Genomic DNA, 16,676 nt, shown 5'->3' on the forward strand with positions numbered 1-16,676 from the left:
TCTACGCATATATGTGTTGCTACGTACCCTATTATCTGTTGTGGATGCTGGATCACAATTTGCATAATGAGTTCTTTGGCCCTTCTTTTTCTCAAGACTTGAGTTCTAATCATGAGAATTAGATTCTCCATTCATTGGTTAAGTTGTTGTTTTTTTTTTTTTTTTTTTTTTTTTTTTAAGTTATTTTACAAGAACTAAATCCTTCTTGAATTTAATTTTTTCATTAGAAATTGCTCAAATACAATTTTTTTTAGTTTTTTTTTTTAAATATTGGGAATGTGTGTGTGTGTGTGTGTGTGTGTGTATATATATATATATATATATATATATATATATATAATTTACATTTGTTGTAACATACTTAAACGACTAAGAACACGTTTGCTTCTTTTGAGCCTAGGCACAAAAATGTCTTCTCTTATGGAGTTTCATCTTATTTTCTTTGTTATACGCTCTTTCAATACATGCAAATCTGGATTAAATCCCACAACCATCGAGTAAAAAAAAACACCAGCTTCAAATTCTATTGATCGGTCTCTATATTCTCCGACAAAAAGTACGTGTGAAATCTGATGTATGTTTGAAAAATGTAGAGATGGAAGCATGCCTTTGAATGAGAAAGTTAGATATGCATGAGCATGATTTGTCATGTCAAATACTATTTCAACGTGGCTCAATGCCCATGAATGTACTTTCTTTTGTCATCACATTTCTCAAGAGAATTCATAACCATGCATTCCACAGGAGAAAGCAGCATATGCACCGATCAGAGGAAACATACAAGACTGTAACGGGGAATAAAGCAACAAGAACAGTGATTTGCAAAGAGATGTTAGAACAAGGTCTTTCAAAGCAAGAGAAAGAGATTGCAGGTCCGTAGAGATTGCATTCACCAAGCAAGAAAGCCTGTTAAACACTTAGACAAAAAGACAGAGAAGAAGAAGGGTCTAAAAACCCCATGCTAGACTAAGTTGATAGTTCAGCGTCATTTCTGAATGGTGATGACAGGTGCATCATCATCATGGCACACGCATGTGGCGATCTGAGTGTCCGTATCGTGGGGCCCCATTGTGGATGGTGCATAACCCCACAGTCATACTATTTGGATGATCTCAACCATCTAGTTTAGCTCATTGAATTTGGTCAGCTGCAAAGTTTATTTTCATTTAAATATCTATTTGATAGCCATGGATTGGATGGTCTGGATCAGTCAATCAGTGAGATTTTTAGGCTATGTTCTAACCACAGTGGGGCCCACGATTTAAGCGGTTCTGACCACCAAACATTCATGCCACATATAAAGTGGATAAGTCACTACCTTTCAGAAATGTTGTTGAACTATCACTGATACTGTCCAAAGCTTGCATAGCCTAGTAGGGAGTGACGCCCATGTTTGCGCTAGAGAAAAACCCATCTTTGATGAGAACGTCCTCTCCTTCCTGCCAAAACCAAATCCAATATAAACATATTCTCTTTACATCAGCATCCAACATGTAAAAGGAGAGGGTGCGCAGGTTTACCTGCTGGCGCACGCTAGGTCTCTTCACGGTCTGATCAGGCACCACTCCAAAGTGGATGTGTGGGAAGTGGGCCCACTGAAAAACGACAAGGCCCAGAAACCAAGAAAGAACACGAGAAATGAATTGAAAACCCTAGTTTTTGCATCAGGAGGTAATTCCAAACAGAAAGCAGAAACCCTAGAAGAAGAAGAAGAAAAAAAAAAAAGGGGAGAGAAGAAAAATGTCTTGGATCTCACGTTCTTCGCAGCCGCGCTGAAGGCCTCTCTGTGGGTTATGTCGGGATTCCCGGCCTTGATGCGTTGGATCTCGTCCCTGCAGTCTCAGCCCACAAGAAAACACATACATGTCAAAAAATCGCCTCCTTTGCTTTCAGAATCCATAAATAAAACAGAAGAGAAAACGAGGGTTGCTCTTGTAGTCCCCGGAGTATTCAATGAATCCCTTGTCCGTTAGCTGGGCCATGTTTATGGACACCATAAACAGGCTATGGGCTAAGCATGAAGTCCGATGAGCAAGCCTATCCATTCAATCTATGAACAGAAGATCATCGAATGGTCAAAAATCTGCTTCCATGGTGGGATCATGTTTAGAGAAAGCGGTGGTGCATGCTGTCCACTAATCCAGGTGGCCCGCCAGGGAAAGGATAGCTAGTAAGAAAGACTCCTCCTTTCAGTTGTGTGGATCTTTTCATTATTACTCACTTGATGAATCGGTTGTACGCAGACGGAACTCTTTGTCTCTTCTCCGGAGCTGCACCAAAACACACAGAAAAACAAAGCTCATGACCCATCACTGACTTTTGCTGCAGAGCTTTTTATCTCTATATTATCATCACCTCATCATCACCATCACCCGTCTCTTCGTACTTCCATTTTTCTTCTTTTATTTATTTATTTATTTATTTGAAGTGAGAGAAATGATAGAGACTGTGAAAGAGAGGAGCATCAACTAGCTTTGGTTATTTGTTCGTGGAAACCTAACTTCAAAAAAAAAAAAACCTTCTTTGTGATTTATGGGTTTGGGAAGGTATATTTGAAATTAAAAGTGAGGAGATTGAAGACTGTTCATTAGTAAAGAGAGAGGTTGTGGTACGACCAACAAAACCTGAGAAAGTAGGCAGAGGAGGGGTAGGGTTGTAATTGACGGCATTAATGGTTATTTTCACTCCAATACCAGACCGGAAGAAGGCCACCATGTTAGCAAGCAACCCCTTCTAGCAACACCATTTTAAAGGCATCTTTAATGGGCAAATTTCATTCAAAAGTCTAAAGCGAAATTGCATGGATGTCTAACGGAAATTGCCATGATTTTCTCTTAAGAAAGCAAGACAAGGGTAAAAAGGTAAATAGTCTCACGTCTGTTAACTACGGGCGTTCTCGGGGGCTCGTCGACTCCTCTTACCGATACCAGAGTTTCATTTGGGTTGGACTGGTCGAGCAACAAGCTCGGCTGCGGCGTAGGGATCTCATCCTGAAAAAAGAAAAAAGAAAAAAAGAATTGAAACACACAAAATAAAAGAAACGATCATCGCGATTCGGAAGATGGATGCAATTAATAAAAAGAATAGGAATATATATATAGGAATTCATTGCAGTAAAATCACTCAGATAATCGAGAACGAAAAGACAGCTGAAAAAAAAAAAAAATCCCAAACCGAGAAATATACCAAGAGATTATGAGGAGAGAAAAAAACATGGCCAAGATGGAGCTGATTTGAAGCAGGAAGAAGCAAGCCGCGCATGTTAACAGAGAGGAGGTTGGTGCAGTGACCGCACCGCACCGTAACCGTCTTCAAGAGACTGCTACAAGGAACGCTCACCTGCCATGGAAAACAAAAGAAGCCAAGAGAGAGAGAGAGAGAGAGAGAGAGAGAGAGAGAGAGAGGTGACTGTGGATAAGAGAGAGGGAGAGAGAAAAGGCGAAGAAGGGATTTAAGAGACAAAGAAAAGATACCGCGAGGACGGTGTCGCAAAAGTTGCAATGGACGTAACAGAGCTGCTCGGAGGGAGGGAGGTGGTCCAGTGAAAAGGCAGAGGAGGAGGACATGTTTGGTTGACTGATTGTGATTTGATTGATTGATTGATTTTTTAACCAACTCTGTATCCTGATCTTGATGATGTGAAGGAAGAGAAATGAGAGAGAGAGAGAGAGAGGTAGCTAGTAGTTACTGCTCGTAGGAAAGTAGGAAAGCAACCTTCCTTCAATCGCTTCTTGTGTAGTTGTGCAATGGTGCCTGTATTTATATGTCTACTAGGTTTATACTGTTCGCTGGGAGGGTATGTAATTTTATATACATATGCATATGTGAAGTGCACTGCTTTAAGTAATATACCTTGATCTAAACCGTCCAAATTGTGGGTCCTTCTATGGATGGTTCATTACGAGAGGTGACTTATTTGATTCTATGGCTGCTTATGCCACTTGATGCACAAGCACTGAGAAATGGTACACTACCCATTTATTAACTTGAATTAAATGGACTAAATTCAAGACAACCACTACCATTAGCCAAAGAGGTTTGCCGATTGCCACCCGATCAGTCTTTATAATTGCCTATATAAGATTTTTGTTAAAATCATTGCTACCAGGCTGAATCTAATCCTTCCTTCACTTGATTTCTAAGGAGCAAGGCGCTTTTATTCCGGGTGGTTTCATATCCGAGAACATTGCTCTTAGTTAGGAACTTTTTAGAGAGATCACCAGGAAAGTTCGAAGGGGGGGGGGGGGGGGGGGGGGTTGATATGGAAAAAGCCTACGACAAGGTGGATTTGGGTTTTTTGAAGAAGGTTCTCCTCAGGTTTGGGTTCAGCAGGGATTGGGTGGACATGATTGAAAATTTGTAGGCTAATAATTAGTTCTCTGCCCTGGTTAATGGGGAGATTAATGGCTTCTTTAAATCCTCTAGAGGGCTTCGGCAGGGAGACCCACTCTCCTCAGCCCTTTTTATTATATCAGCAGAAGTGCTCAGCAGGGGCCTCAAATGATTGCTGGAACATGGCTGGTGCACGCCTTTCAAAAGCCGTAGGGAATGCCCTTCTATCTCCCACCTTTTGTATGCCGACGATACCCTCCTCTTCCTTAACGGAGGTCTCGTGACCCTTCATGCGACAAAAGTTTTTTTGGATGCTTACCAGGTGGAATCAGGGCAATGCATCAACCTCCACAAGAGTTCTTTTGTCTGTTTAGAAAAAATGAAAGCATCCAGGATTAGAGCGATTGAAAGAACAATCGAAATTTCCAAGGCATCCTCCACCCCTTTTACGTACCTAGGGGTTCCTATCGCAGCGGCTAGATTGAAATTCGGCGTTTTCCATTCCCTCTTGGGGAGAATCGAAGGTAGACTTAGTGGGTAAAAAGCCAGGATTCTTTCTCAGGCGCTGCTACCCATGTTCCAATGTATGTTCTGAAAGCCTTGGAAGCAAGTTTCGCCAATTTCTTTTGGGGATGATCATAGGGTAGGAGAAAGATGCACTGGATCAGCTGGAAGCAGATTGCAGTTTCGATTGTTAAGGGTGGGCTGGGCTTCATGCGATTGGAAGAAGTCATGAAGGCCTTCAGAATGAAGATGGCGTGGGGTATCCTTTTCTCCAATCAGAGCTCTCTGTGGAGCTTGTTCATAGCTACCAAATTTCGGCTAAACTTGGTGGCAAATGGGGTCTCTTCCCATTGTTCTTTTGCATCCCCGTTGTGGAAGTGCATTCAGGCCCAGTTTCAGCGAATGTTACCCATGGTTCAAAAGATGATTGGGGAAGGAAGTTGTAAGCTTTGGATAGATAATTGGACTATGCTTAGGCCTCTCCTCAACTTGGCTAAGAGCCCTATCCCCACGGAGTTGTTGGATATGGAGGTTAGGCAGTTTCTTGGCCCAATCGGGCCGCTTCCTCCTTAAGTGGTCTTCAGATATCTTCCTCAAGAGGCGCTCGATTTCATTTTTCAGGCTAGTTTCTGCATTGCTGCTGGCCTTGATTCATTCTTCTGGCCCCTCTCCCCATCCGGCATGTTCACGATTCAATCTGTTAGAGATGCCTGTAGGTCTCCTTGCCCGCAGTTGGATTGGGCCAACAAGCTGTGGAATCCGAATATCCCGCCTAAAATCTCTTTGTTTGCCTGGAAATTGCTTCAGAATGCAGTCCCTATAGATGAAGCGATCCAAGCGCGTGGTGTCCACATGTCCTCTATGTGTGTTTGCTGCAGCTTCGATTCGGCTAAATCAGTGGAAACTGTTATCCACTTATTTGTGGAAAGCTTGACGGCGCAGGCTGTGTGGGATCACGTTGGTTCCAGTTTTGGCGTCAGAGTTATGCCTGCTTCCTCCATTTCAGTCAGGTTTTCGCAGTGGAGAGGTGCTCTAGCTGCCAGGAGGTCAGACGCTCAAACGTTTGCCCCTCTCTGTATTAGCTGGGAACTCTGGAAAGCCTGCAATGCTACAACGTTTGAAGGTAGGCAAGTATCAATTATGATAGTGATTGCAAAGGTCCATGGCTGGTTCCGCTTCATTAATGGCAGCAGCAAGGTGGCTTCTTCCCCAGCACCGCCTTCACTTTCTGTTTCTCCTGGATCAGTGGTTGTGGATGCAAGATATTCAGATCAACCCTTTGTTATTTTTTGGTCCAAGCTAGCTTCCTCGTGGGCTAAGATCAATGTGGACGGGTCCTCTCGTGGGAATCTGGGCCTCTCTGGAGGTGGGGGCGTTTGTAGGAATGAAAGAGGGGATATGCTCTTTGTGTTCACCAGTGCTTATGGCCGCGGCTCCAGCACAGGGGCGGAAATTTGAGCCATTCATGATGGCTCTCCCTTTGCCAAAACAGGGGCCTTCATAGGGTAGAGGTGGAATCAGACTCCCAGTTAGTGGTAGATATCTTGAATGGTAGATCCAGGTCAAGGTGGAAGTGGGAGTACTGGCTCAGGCAGATAGGTAATCTCAAGAACCGTGGTCAGGTCAGGTTTGGGCATGCCTTCAGGGAGGCGAACACCCCGGTGGACGCACTGGCCGGCCTTGGTAGTGATTCTCAAAATAGCCAAATTTTTTCTTCGCTAGGTGAGCTCCCTACCCTTGTGAAAGGGTTGATCTTTCTTGATAAAACTGGGCTCAAGGCTATTATAGGCAGGCGTTGACGCCTCTCAGCATTTGTATGTATTTTTGTGTTTTTTGCTTTTCCTTATCACGATAGGTGTGACGGCCTTTTTTCCTGGGCATGCCCGAAATGTAAGTTGGTCCTCCATATATGAATGAATTCTAGGCCCGGTGCCTTAAAAAAAAAAAAAGTTTATGGACCAAGAGTCAGATTGGTTGAATAGTCATAATGTCTGATCGGTGGACACTTATTTGTCCAATTAATGTCCGTCAATCCTATATTAAGATAATTCAATGAGCATAATTTTTGGGTCATGGGATATCTATACTGATATACTTAATTTTGGACAGTTTAATTAAATTATTATTATTATTTAAAAAATTGAATGGTAATTTGATTACTAGCCTGAAACTTCTACAATTTAAAGGTAATTTCTTAGGTTTATTTAATAAGTGAAAATCCATGGAAAACTAAAGAAATTTTTGCCATGGAGAATTTTAAATGTGGACAAGTATAATAGTTATAGGTAGAATCTATGGTAATAAGAGGAAAATTTCATTTCTTTTGTAATGAATTCCCACTTATTGCTTGATGAATTTCTGCCGTAGACTTTCCATTTACACTTTACTCTTTGACTATTGGTTGTGTTTTCTTTTTATTATGTTTTTCATCCAGAAGATTTTAGGGGGGCTAGTCTGAGCGGTTTGGATTGACAAACGGTGCATCCTATGCATCCAGTCGGTGTGTGCATGACATGTCATATACAAGAAATAGATGCTATCAATGCCAAATGTAGATGTTCGTCATCTATCTTTTTGGTCCCGTTTTGTTTATGTTCATCATCTATCTGTCATCTGGGGCTATGCTGAGGTAGCTAGTGGCTAGCATATGCATGATGTTAACATTTAAAAGAGAGTGTTTTCATCCATGTGGATATAAAACGGTTCATAATCCATGTGAATGGACCTGAGCTTACGAACCTTATTATGGGTTGACCTGGTCAGCTCATCCCAGCTCATGGATTGGCCCGGGCGGAGTTCCGGGTCCATTTAGTAAACCGGCCGTGCTCTAAATGACCTTGCATACTTCCCCAACATCATCCATTGCCACCCCTAGCTACCTTGGTCTGCTGAATTCGGAGAGCTGAACAATCGTAACCATCTGTCCTGGTCAAGTGATGTTTGTTAGCCACACACAGACCATTGGCCGTTATCATTCGTCCATTTTCTTAACTGTTCAACTGATCATCGATCCAACGGCTAAGATTGACCAAATCGTAAGTTATTATTATTGTTTTTGCCGTGGTGGGTCCACTGGGTGGAGAATTTTCCACTATATAGATAACTTCCATTCAAGTTCGGCATACACTTAAGTCCGCATATTTAAAAGAGCTATGCATGGACCTAACGCGCTACACGTACGAAGCTGACAAACGTGTATGAGATCCGTACATTCATCAGGTGGGACCGACAGTGAGAATCTGCCCCACGGATCAGGTCGTTCCTCAGATCAGGTGGGCCACACAAGTGTGAGAGAAAAAGCGGTTGGAAAATCAATGACGAGTTGTTTTTATTCTTACACGTGAAGTCCACCGTATTACTTGACCAGCCCACATGTTTTGGTCGAGGGGAGACGTGTCCACTGTAGGCGGCGCGGATGGGTGGCCAGGTTGTGTCTCTTTCAATCTGCATCCGCGCGAATCGCGTTGGCGCTTCCGATTAAGAATGAGAGAAGAGAAGAAAAAGGAATGCGAACTACGGCGTATAATGCACCCGGCCCAGGGCCGATGAAAAAAAACGCCGTGCAGCTGGAGGTGTACACGAGTCGAACCCCTCGACTCGGCTCGGCCACTATCTGACCTCAGCTTGAACTCGGCTTGGCTCGGTCCTTGAGCTTGACTGGCCAGCTTGGTTCGGCTCAATCAACAGTTCGGGCCACTTCGAGCCGAGTTCGAGCCTCTAAAGCATTTTCTTAAAAACACATGGAGTGCACTTTCGATTTCTCACGGAATATAAAGCAGTAGCATCGGTTTACAGGTATTTCATCAAACACTCAGCAGACAACAAAAAAATCAAAATATAAGGGTATTTGTTTCATATCCATACCTTCCTTGCTACCAACCGACAATTCGTTGAGTCATTTCATCAAACACTTGCTGAGCAACATAAATATCAAAATAAATGAGTCACCGAACTGGTTCAATAGGAGTTGAGTAGAGCTCGTGCAAGCTTGAACTCGGCTCGAAATTTCTTCGAGCTAAAAAAATTAGATCAACTTAGCTCAAACTCAATTTCAAACCGAGTTGAATTAAGCTCTTTTGAGTCGAGTTGAGTGAGCTAACCGAGCTAACTCGGTTCGTGTACAGCTCTACAGGCAGCAGCGTGTTAGATGCACCCGGTCCAGCGGCAGTGAAAAAAAATGCAATTATGGGAAGTGGATTGGCTGGTGTACCCCATACCACCGACCTGGCTGGTGTGGATACGTGTTGTGCCAAGACCAGCGGATATCAAAATTACATGGCGCCGCAATAATGTATTTTTTTTAATCTATATCTTCATTTGGCCATATCATTTTAGGGCATGATCACAAAAATGAGACATATCCAAATCTCAAGTGGAGTACACCACAAATATTAGTGCAATAGTGATTCTCACAGTTAAAATATTCCTAAGGCCCACCGTAATGTTTATTTTCTATCACACACCTAGATGAAGAAGAAAACAAGTATAATATTGATCGAAAACTTCTGTAACCTTAAATGGGTTTCAATGGTAGATGCTCAATCTCCAAATGCGATTTATCGTCCACTTCATCTTTGGATCTGTTTTAATTTTCGGCTTAAGCCTTATGATGAGCTCACCAAATGAAGTCGGATGGTTTGGATATAACATATAACTCATCATGGAACCCACAGAGCTTAGTGACGTTAACACACCACCTGATGTGCGGTACACCAGCCAATCCGCTTCCAGTAGGTATATACGGGCGTGGGATCGGACCAGCAATGAACAAGTCATTTCAACCTTAATTTCACCATGGTGTCGGGCCTGTGCTTGCGGATTGGAAGGAAACGGATTGGGTAATGCCCCTTGCAATGTGGTGGTGCGCGCAGGCATGAATTGGCCGGATTTGATTGTCCTTGGGCTGCCCATAACAATGGCCACAGCCGTATATTTACCTAGCTGAACAACCTTCCAACATGCTTGTTGAAGGAAAAAGACACGTCTCATGCAGAGATATATTTAACATGCGTGAGTAAGCTGAACGCGAGAGACAGCGGTCAAGTAAAAAGATACAGCGCACATGATTGTCTAGCCTATGAACGATAAGCAAATTAGAGAAGCATTGCTTGGCTAACAGAAGAAGAACAGTCATAGAAAAGATATCATAATAATAATAAGAGAAAAAGCTAGAGAGTAGCTCCTTGACTATCGTAACCACTGAGGTAATAAGAGAAACATCTGAAAGAATAAGCGGTGTAGTAGAAATATATAAATAACCAAAGAAATAACAGAAAAATGGGTTTACTTCTCTACAAAGTCTGCATGGAATTTGCTACGGGCAGCAAGGCCCAAGCAGTGCTGGTCCGTTTGGGCTTGGAATAAATGCATCCCTCTCAAGATTTCCATTTTTCTATGGAAAGTCATGCGCAATGCAATCCCTGTCGATGTGGCCATTCAATGCATTGGGATCAGCTTGGCTTCCTACTGTGCCTGCTGTGGTTCAACTTACAACCATGCCCTAGCCACATCCTCTGCTTCTTCCCACTCCTCATCTCCTCCATACATACGCATGATGACCAACTGCCTTTCTCAGCCTCCCCAACCTGTCCGATCCATCTCCCCCATGCATCAGGCCCTCCCTCGGTTACTAGCAATCAACAGTCCCGTCCCCAGCCTCTTATTCCCCCCTACTTCCTCATACCAAAGAACCCAACCCAGCGTCCCTCTTCATCCCTTACCCAGCCACCTACACAACCCTACCTCGCTGCCTCCAGGCCTCTTCTTCAACCAACGGTCTCTTCTCACTAACATCAACAACCACAGCTCAGCTTCGTCCCTCACCAACCACTACGTTGAAGACCTCGACCACCTATTCTACCTCAACAAGGTCGCTATTCTCGTCTAGAGCCACTTCGCTAATTTATACCTAATCTCTCTCATTCATTCTCAATCCATTCAGGACCACATCACCCAATGGAGTGCAGCTGCTTCTTCCTCCTCCCTTCGGTGCATCATTTGTGTTACGCAGCATGCCAACAATGCAGTGAACTGAGATCCAATCTCTAATCTCACCCACAAACGATAAATATAAAGAACTATAATCAAGAAGTAGAATCAAAGCATACCAAATAAACCACAAGACAAGACATACGTGGAAAAACCCCAAATAAGGGTAAAAAACCATGAGCGCAAACTTCTATTATGAAGAAAACAAGATTACAAGCAATATACTAACATTTTCCCTTGGATGTTTAAAGAAAACCCTTGGCCTATACTTTAGAATACTTTTTGCATACCCTAGAATAAACCCTAGGACCCCTATTTATAGTTTAGGCAACTTTCCTTTCGCACCTTTGTGAAAACTGACTCAAAAATTCGCAGTTTGTGCAAAATCCAAAAACGAATCTGCGTAACCTTGACTGGTTGAGCGGGGGCCTCGACTGGTCAAACACATCGAACCAAAAATCAATTTTGTTCGCTGGACTTTAAGTCGAGCTAGTCCTCGACTGGTCAAGTGGGCCACTCGACCGGTCGAGCAGGGCGCTCGACTAGTCGAGTAACCTTATATAGATGTGACTCCACATCTCAAGAATCTCCAATTTGGAGACATATCACCGTAAAGCTTCGTCTTTTATATCCGGAGTGCACCACCTCCCCATCTTCAAGCCTGATGACCAAGCAAAGCTGTTCAGCTTCCCCCGCGTGACCGCCTTGGTCAGCACATCCGTAGGATTCTCACTTGTATGAATCTTCTCTAGAGCAATTGATCCATCTTCCAGTAACGAACATATGAAGTGATATCTGATGTCAATATGCTTGGTCATTGAATGAAAGGCTAAATTCTTGACCAAGTGTATTACACTCTGACTGTCATTGTACAGCTTGCAATTTGCTTGCTTCTTACCTAACTTTTTCATGAAACCTTGCATCCACACTATCTCCTTGTATGCTTTTCTAGTTGCAATATATTTTGCTTCCGTTGTATTGATAGATACTTTCTTTTGTAACTGAGAGACCCAACTGACCGCAGCACTACCCAGAGTAAAGACATAACTTGCAGTACTTCTTCTACTATCGATATCTCCTACCAAATCTGAATCCACGTAGGCTTGTAGCTTGATTTCTGATCCACTATAGCACAACCTTAGATCCACAGTACCTACCAGGTATCTAAGGATCCACTTCACAGCTTCCCAATGTTCCTTTCCGGGGTTATTCATGAACCTCCTAACAACTCTCACTACTTGAACAATGTCTGGCCTCGTGCTCACTATTGTATACATGAGACTCCCAATAGCTGACGCGTATGAGACTTTAGTCATGTAGTCCCGTTCCTCCTGTGTCTTTGTACCTTGCTCCTTAGAAAGCTTGAAGTGGTTGGTTTATGTAGTGTTAACCAGCTTAGCATCTCCCATATTGAATCGATCAAGTACCTTGCCTATGTACTCTACTTGTGATAAAAACCAGTTTCTTATTTTCCTTATCATGTTTTATCTTCATGCCTAGGATTTGCTTTGAAGCTCCTAAATCCTTCATGACAAATATTCTAGACAGTTGTCTTTTGAGATCTGAGATGTCCTTCATACTTGAACCGACCACACGTATATCATTAACATACAAAAGATGATGTACGACGTATCAAACTTCTTCAAATAGTAACAGTAGTTTGTATAACATCTCTTAAAACTGTTTCTCGACATGAAACTGTCGAACTTCTTGTACCACTGCCTCGGGGCCTGCTTTAGGCCATATAGACTCTTCTTCAGTCTACACATTTTGTTCTTCTTTCCTGATGCCACGTATCCTGTTGGCTGATGCATATATATCTTTTCTTTAAGGTCCTCATGAAGAAAGGCTGTCTTAACACCTTGCTACTCTAGATGTAAGTCCTCTGTAACCACTATACTCAAGACCATACGAATTGTAGACATTTTTACAACTGGTGAAAATATTTCGGGGAAGTCGATACTTGCCTTTTGTTGGAACTCTTTCATAACCAATATAGCCTTGTATCATTTTGAACTATCATGCTCCTCCTTCAGTCTGTAAACCCACTTGTTATGAAGAGCTTTCTTACCATTAGGTAGAGTGACTAGCTCCCATGTACAATTTGACTTAAGAGAGTCCATCTTATCATCCATGGCCTTCTCCCACTTAACCCATGTATCTGACTGTAATGTCTCTTCAAAACATTCTAGTTCACCATTATCTGTCAGTAATAGATAATGTAAGGAGGGTGAGTATCGGACCGTGGGTCTCCTCTCCCAAGTAGATCTCCTTACAATCGGTGTCTATGGCTCTACCTCATAATGCTCCTGTACATGATCATCCTGTGGCGCTGTAACACCTGTGTCGGGTAACTCTTCAAACTTTACGAATTCTTTCTCCTCGGCCTTATTTTCCTGCACACTGTCCTTATGCATCACTTTTTCATTGAAGACTTCATCTTTGCTTCTGATGATTTTTCTGTTTTTTATATCCCAAAACCTACAGCCAAAATTATGCTGCCCGTAGCCTTTAAACTTGTACCTCATGGACTTCGCATCCAGCTTGTTTCTGTGCTCTATATCAATGTGAACATATGAAGTGTAACCGAACACTCTGAGATGTGCAAAGTTCACTTCTTTTCCAATCCATGTTTCTTCTGGTAGCCCATCATCCAATGGTGCTGAGAGACTTCTATTGATGAGATATGCGGCAGTATTCATGGCATCTGCCCAAAAGGTCTTGGGCAACCCTGCATGTAACCCCATGCTCATGGTGCACTCAAGGATGGTCCTGTTAATGCGCTCAGCCACGCCGTTTTGCTACGGTGTCCCTGGAATCGTTTTCTGATGTTTGATTCCATTTACTTCACAATACTCTTCAAACCTCTATCATAGTACTCTCCCCTATTATCTGATCTAAGACATTTTACTATTTTACCTATCTCATTTTCTACCATTGCTTTCCACTTCTTAAATACATCAAATGCATCAGATTTATACTTTAAGAAATAGACCCATAGTTTTCTACTAGCTTCATCAATAAAAGAAATAAAATAATGTGAGCCACCAAGAGATAATACCTGTGCTGGTCCCTACACGTCAGTGTGTACAAGCTCCAACAGATGCATCTTTGGAGCGCGTCCTGTCTTCTTGAAACTTATCCTCTTCTGCTCGCCATACACGCAGTAATGGCAGAATTCCAAGTCAATAGACTTCAGCCTTGATAGCTTCCCTTTTGATAATAGCACTTTCATCCATTTCTCACTCATATGTCCCAACCTCTGATGATATAACTGCCCATTCACTCCAGTTGATGCAACTGCGAGTGAACTATACAATCCTGAAGTTACGTACAAAAGTTACGTACAAAGTAACTTCCCTTTTGCCTCGAGATATCATCAAGGCACCTTTTGTGATCTTCCAAGAATCAATAGTGAATGTCGTCACATATCCGGTATCGATTAAAATAGTTTCTAAGCCATTCCATCTTTCTGATTTATATGAATGTCTCCCTTTCCAACAATACTGCACGGCTCATCATCACCCAGGTAAACTCTCTCGAAGTCACCTGACACATAATTACGTAAAACTTCCTTACACGAAGTGGCATGAAATGAAGCACCCGAGTCTATAACCCAAGACTCATTCCTTGTATCAAGAGACAAAATCAACGCCTCTGTATCACTCTCCTTAGATAGATTCACTGAATCCTTCCCACCTTAAGAGCTTCCTTCTTGTTTCTTAAGCGCCCTACAATCACTTTTCATGTGCCACTTCTTGACACAATGCCAACACACGTATTTGTCTTTCGGTCCCTTGAATTTCTTTCTTTACTTAGAACGTCCGTGTTTATTGCCTCCTTTGTTCGGCGATCTTCCACTTCCTTCAACATTTAGAGCATTCCCTGAATCCCCTGAAATTTCTAATGCCTTTCTTCTAGATTCTTTGCTGAGAATTAGACCGACCACATCATCAAATTTCAGCTTTGTCGACCCTGAAGAATTGCTCACAGCAATCACCAAACCATCCTAACTGTCTGGCAAACTGGATAAGAACAATAACGCCCTGACCTCGTCCTAAAAAATAATGCCAATGGATTTCAACTGTCTCGTGACTATATTGAACTCATTTAGATGTTTAGCCACGCTCCCACTACTTGACATCTTCATGTTGAATAGTTGTTTCATAAGATGAACCTTATTGGATGCTGAGGGTTTTCATACATCATAGCTAGGGCTTTCATTAATTCTTTTGTATTTTTTTACCTTGGATATATTGAAGGCGACGCTCTTAGACAAAGAGAGTCAGATCGTTCCTGCCTTCCGATCCAATAAAAACCATTCATCATCTGTCTTCTTTTCTAGTTTCTTTCTTTTCCTCCTAGAGGAATATAGAGGTCCTTCTGGTACAGATAATCCTCCATCTGTATCTTTTAGAAGGCAAAATTTGAACCATCAAACTTCTCAATTCTAGTCTTCCCTTCTTCCGTCATCACTCCCAATAGAACTGAACCAAGCTCTGATATCAGTTGTTGCGTAGCACACCAACAACGCAGTGAACCGAGATCCAATCTCCAGTCTCACCCACAAACAATAAACAGAAAGAAATATAATCTAGAAGTAGAATTAAAGTATACCAAACAAACCATAAGACAAGATATACGTGGAAAAACCCAAACAAGGGTAAAAAATAACGGGGGCAAACTTCCACTATGAAGAAAATGAGATTACAAGCAATATACTAACCTTTTTCCTTAGATGTATAGAGAAATCCTTTGCCCACACCGTAGAATACCTTTTGTATACCCTAGAATAAACCTTAGGACCCCTATTTATAGTTTAGGCAACTTCCCTTTCGCACCTTTGCGAAAACTGACTCAAATATTCGTAGTCCATCCAAAATCCAGAAACGAATCTGCATAACCTTGACTGGTCGAGCAGGGGCCTCGACTGGTCAAACACCTCAGACCAAAAACCAATTTTGCTCGCTGGACTTTGAGTCGTGCCAGTCCTCAACTGGTCGAGTGGGCCACTCGACCGGTCAAGCAGGGCACTCGACTGGTTGAGTACCCCTGTTCAGATGTGACTCCACATCTTAACAATTTGTGGCCTTGCCCCCCCTTTCATCGTCTGAAAAATCTGGCTAGGGAGGAATGGTGCCAAGTTTGAAACCGTCCATTCGTAGCAATCGATATTATTAATCGAGTTACTCAATGGCTTCTTGAGACTGGTTTCCTGCTCCCAAATGTTGAGATAATAGTATGGTCCAAGCTAGTTGTGCAAGGATTCTCCAGGATCACGTCCCCCTCCCACTCGACAGCTAGAAGGGCTTCAGTCATTCGCTGATTAAGACCAACTATGAACTGGAAGAAATTGAATGTTGAAGGCTCTGCGCGGGGAAATCCCAGGCTCGGTGACGGTGGAGGTGTTTGTCGGGAACATGCCGACAATCTTATTTTTGCTTTCCATCATTCATTCGGTCATATCTCGAACATGCAAGCTGAAGCTCGTGCGATGATTGATGGCCTTAAATTATGCAGAGACTTGGGGCTCACATCAATTATCATTAAAACTGACTCTTGGGTCCTCTTTGAAGCGGTCTCAAACCACTTAGCCTCCTATGGTTGGAAGCTTTGGTATATCCTTGATTCGATCCATCAGCTTACTCAATCCTTCACCCTCAGCTTCAGCCACACCTTCAGGGAAGGTAATTCAGTGGCGGATGGTCTTGATAAAATCGCTAGTAGTGGTGCCCCTGACAGAGTTTTCCTCAATCCTGCCAACCTTCCAAGGCACATCAAAGGCTCTTTGGTCTTAGACAAATCCGGAGTGGGGCAGATTCGGCTCAGCAAACACAAGACAGGGATAAGCT

General features: G+C 42.7%; 2 protein-coding genes across 2 annotated transcripts; one reads left to right on the plus strand and one right to left on the minus strand.

The window, feature by feature from the left end:
- Positions 1 to 743: 743 nt before the first annotated feature.
- LOC131233280 (protein YABBY 4-like) lies at positions 744 to 3,746 on the minus strand. Its single transcript, XM_058229926.1, has 7 exons — positions 3,474 to 3,746; positions 3,187 to 3,339; positions 2,876 to 2,990; positions 2,222 to 2,270; positions 1,757 to 1,832; positions 1,521 to 1,595; positions 744 to 1,439 (listed from the first exon to the last, which is right to left on the minus strand). Exons 1-7 carry the CDS (start codon positions 3,564 to 3,566, stop codon positions 1,371 to 1,373), a joined length of 630 nt encoding a protein of 209 aa, XP_058085909.1. The 5' UTR covers positions 3,567 to 3,746; the 3' UTR covers positions 744 to 1,370.
- Positions 3,747 to 4,986: 1,240 nt separating this feature from the next.
- Positions 4,987 to 6,294, plus strand: LOC131232283 (uncharacterized). Its single transcript, XM_058228525.1, has 2 exons — positions 4,987 to 5,367; positions 5,458 to 6,294. Exons 1-2 carry the CDS (start codon positions 4,987 to 4,989, stop codon positions 6,292 to 6,294), a joined length of 1,218 nt encoding a protein of 405 aa, XP_058084508.1.
- The last annotated feature ends 10,382 nt before the right edge of the window (positions 6,295 to 16,676 follow it).

Source organism: Magnolia sinica, chromosome 18 (assembly GCF_029962835.1).
Source record: "Magnolia sinica isolate HGM2019 chromosome 18, MsV1, whole genome shotgun sequence".
NCBI lineage: Eukaryota > Viridiplantae > Streptophyta > Magnoliopsida > Magnoliales > Magnoliaceae > Magnolia > Magnolia sinica.

Coding starts and splice junctions, on each gene's coding strand:
- LOC131233280 (XM_058229926.1), bottom strand. CDS start 3,566: ATGTCCTCCTCCTCTGCCTTTTCACTGGACCACCTCCCTCCCTCCGAG. Junction 2,991..3,186: donor TCTCTCCTCATAATCTCTTG/GTATATTTCTCG, acceptor TTCTTTTTTCAG/GATGAGATCCCTACGCCGCA. Junction 1,596..1,756: donor TCAGCGCGGCTGCGAAGAAC/GTGAGATCCAAG, acceptor GTCGTTTTTCAG/TGGGCCCACTTCCCACACAT.
- LOC131232283 (XM_058228525.1), top strand. CDS start 4,987: ATGCACTGGATCAGCTGGAAGCAGATTGCAGTTTCGATTGTTAAGGGT. Junction 5,368..5,457: donor CGGAGTTGTTGGATATGGAG/GTTAGGCAGTTT, acceptor TTCATTTTTCAG/GCTAGTTTCTGCATTGCTGC.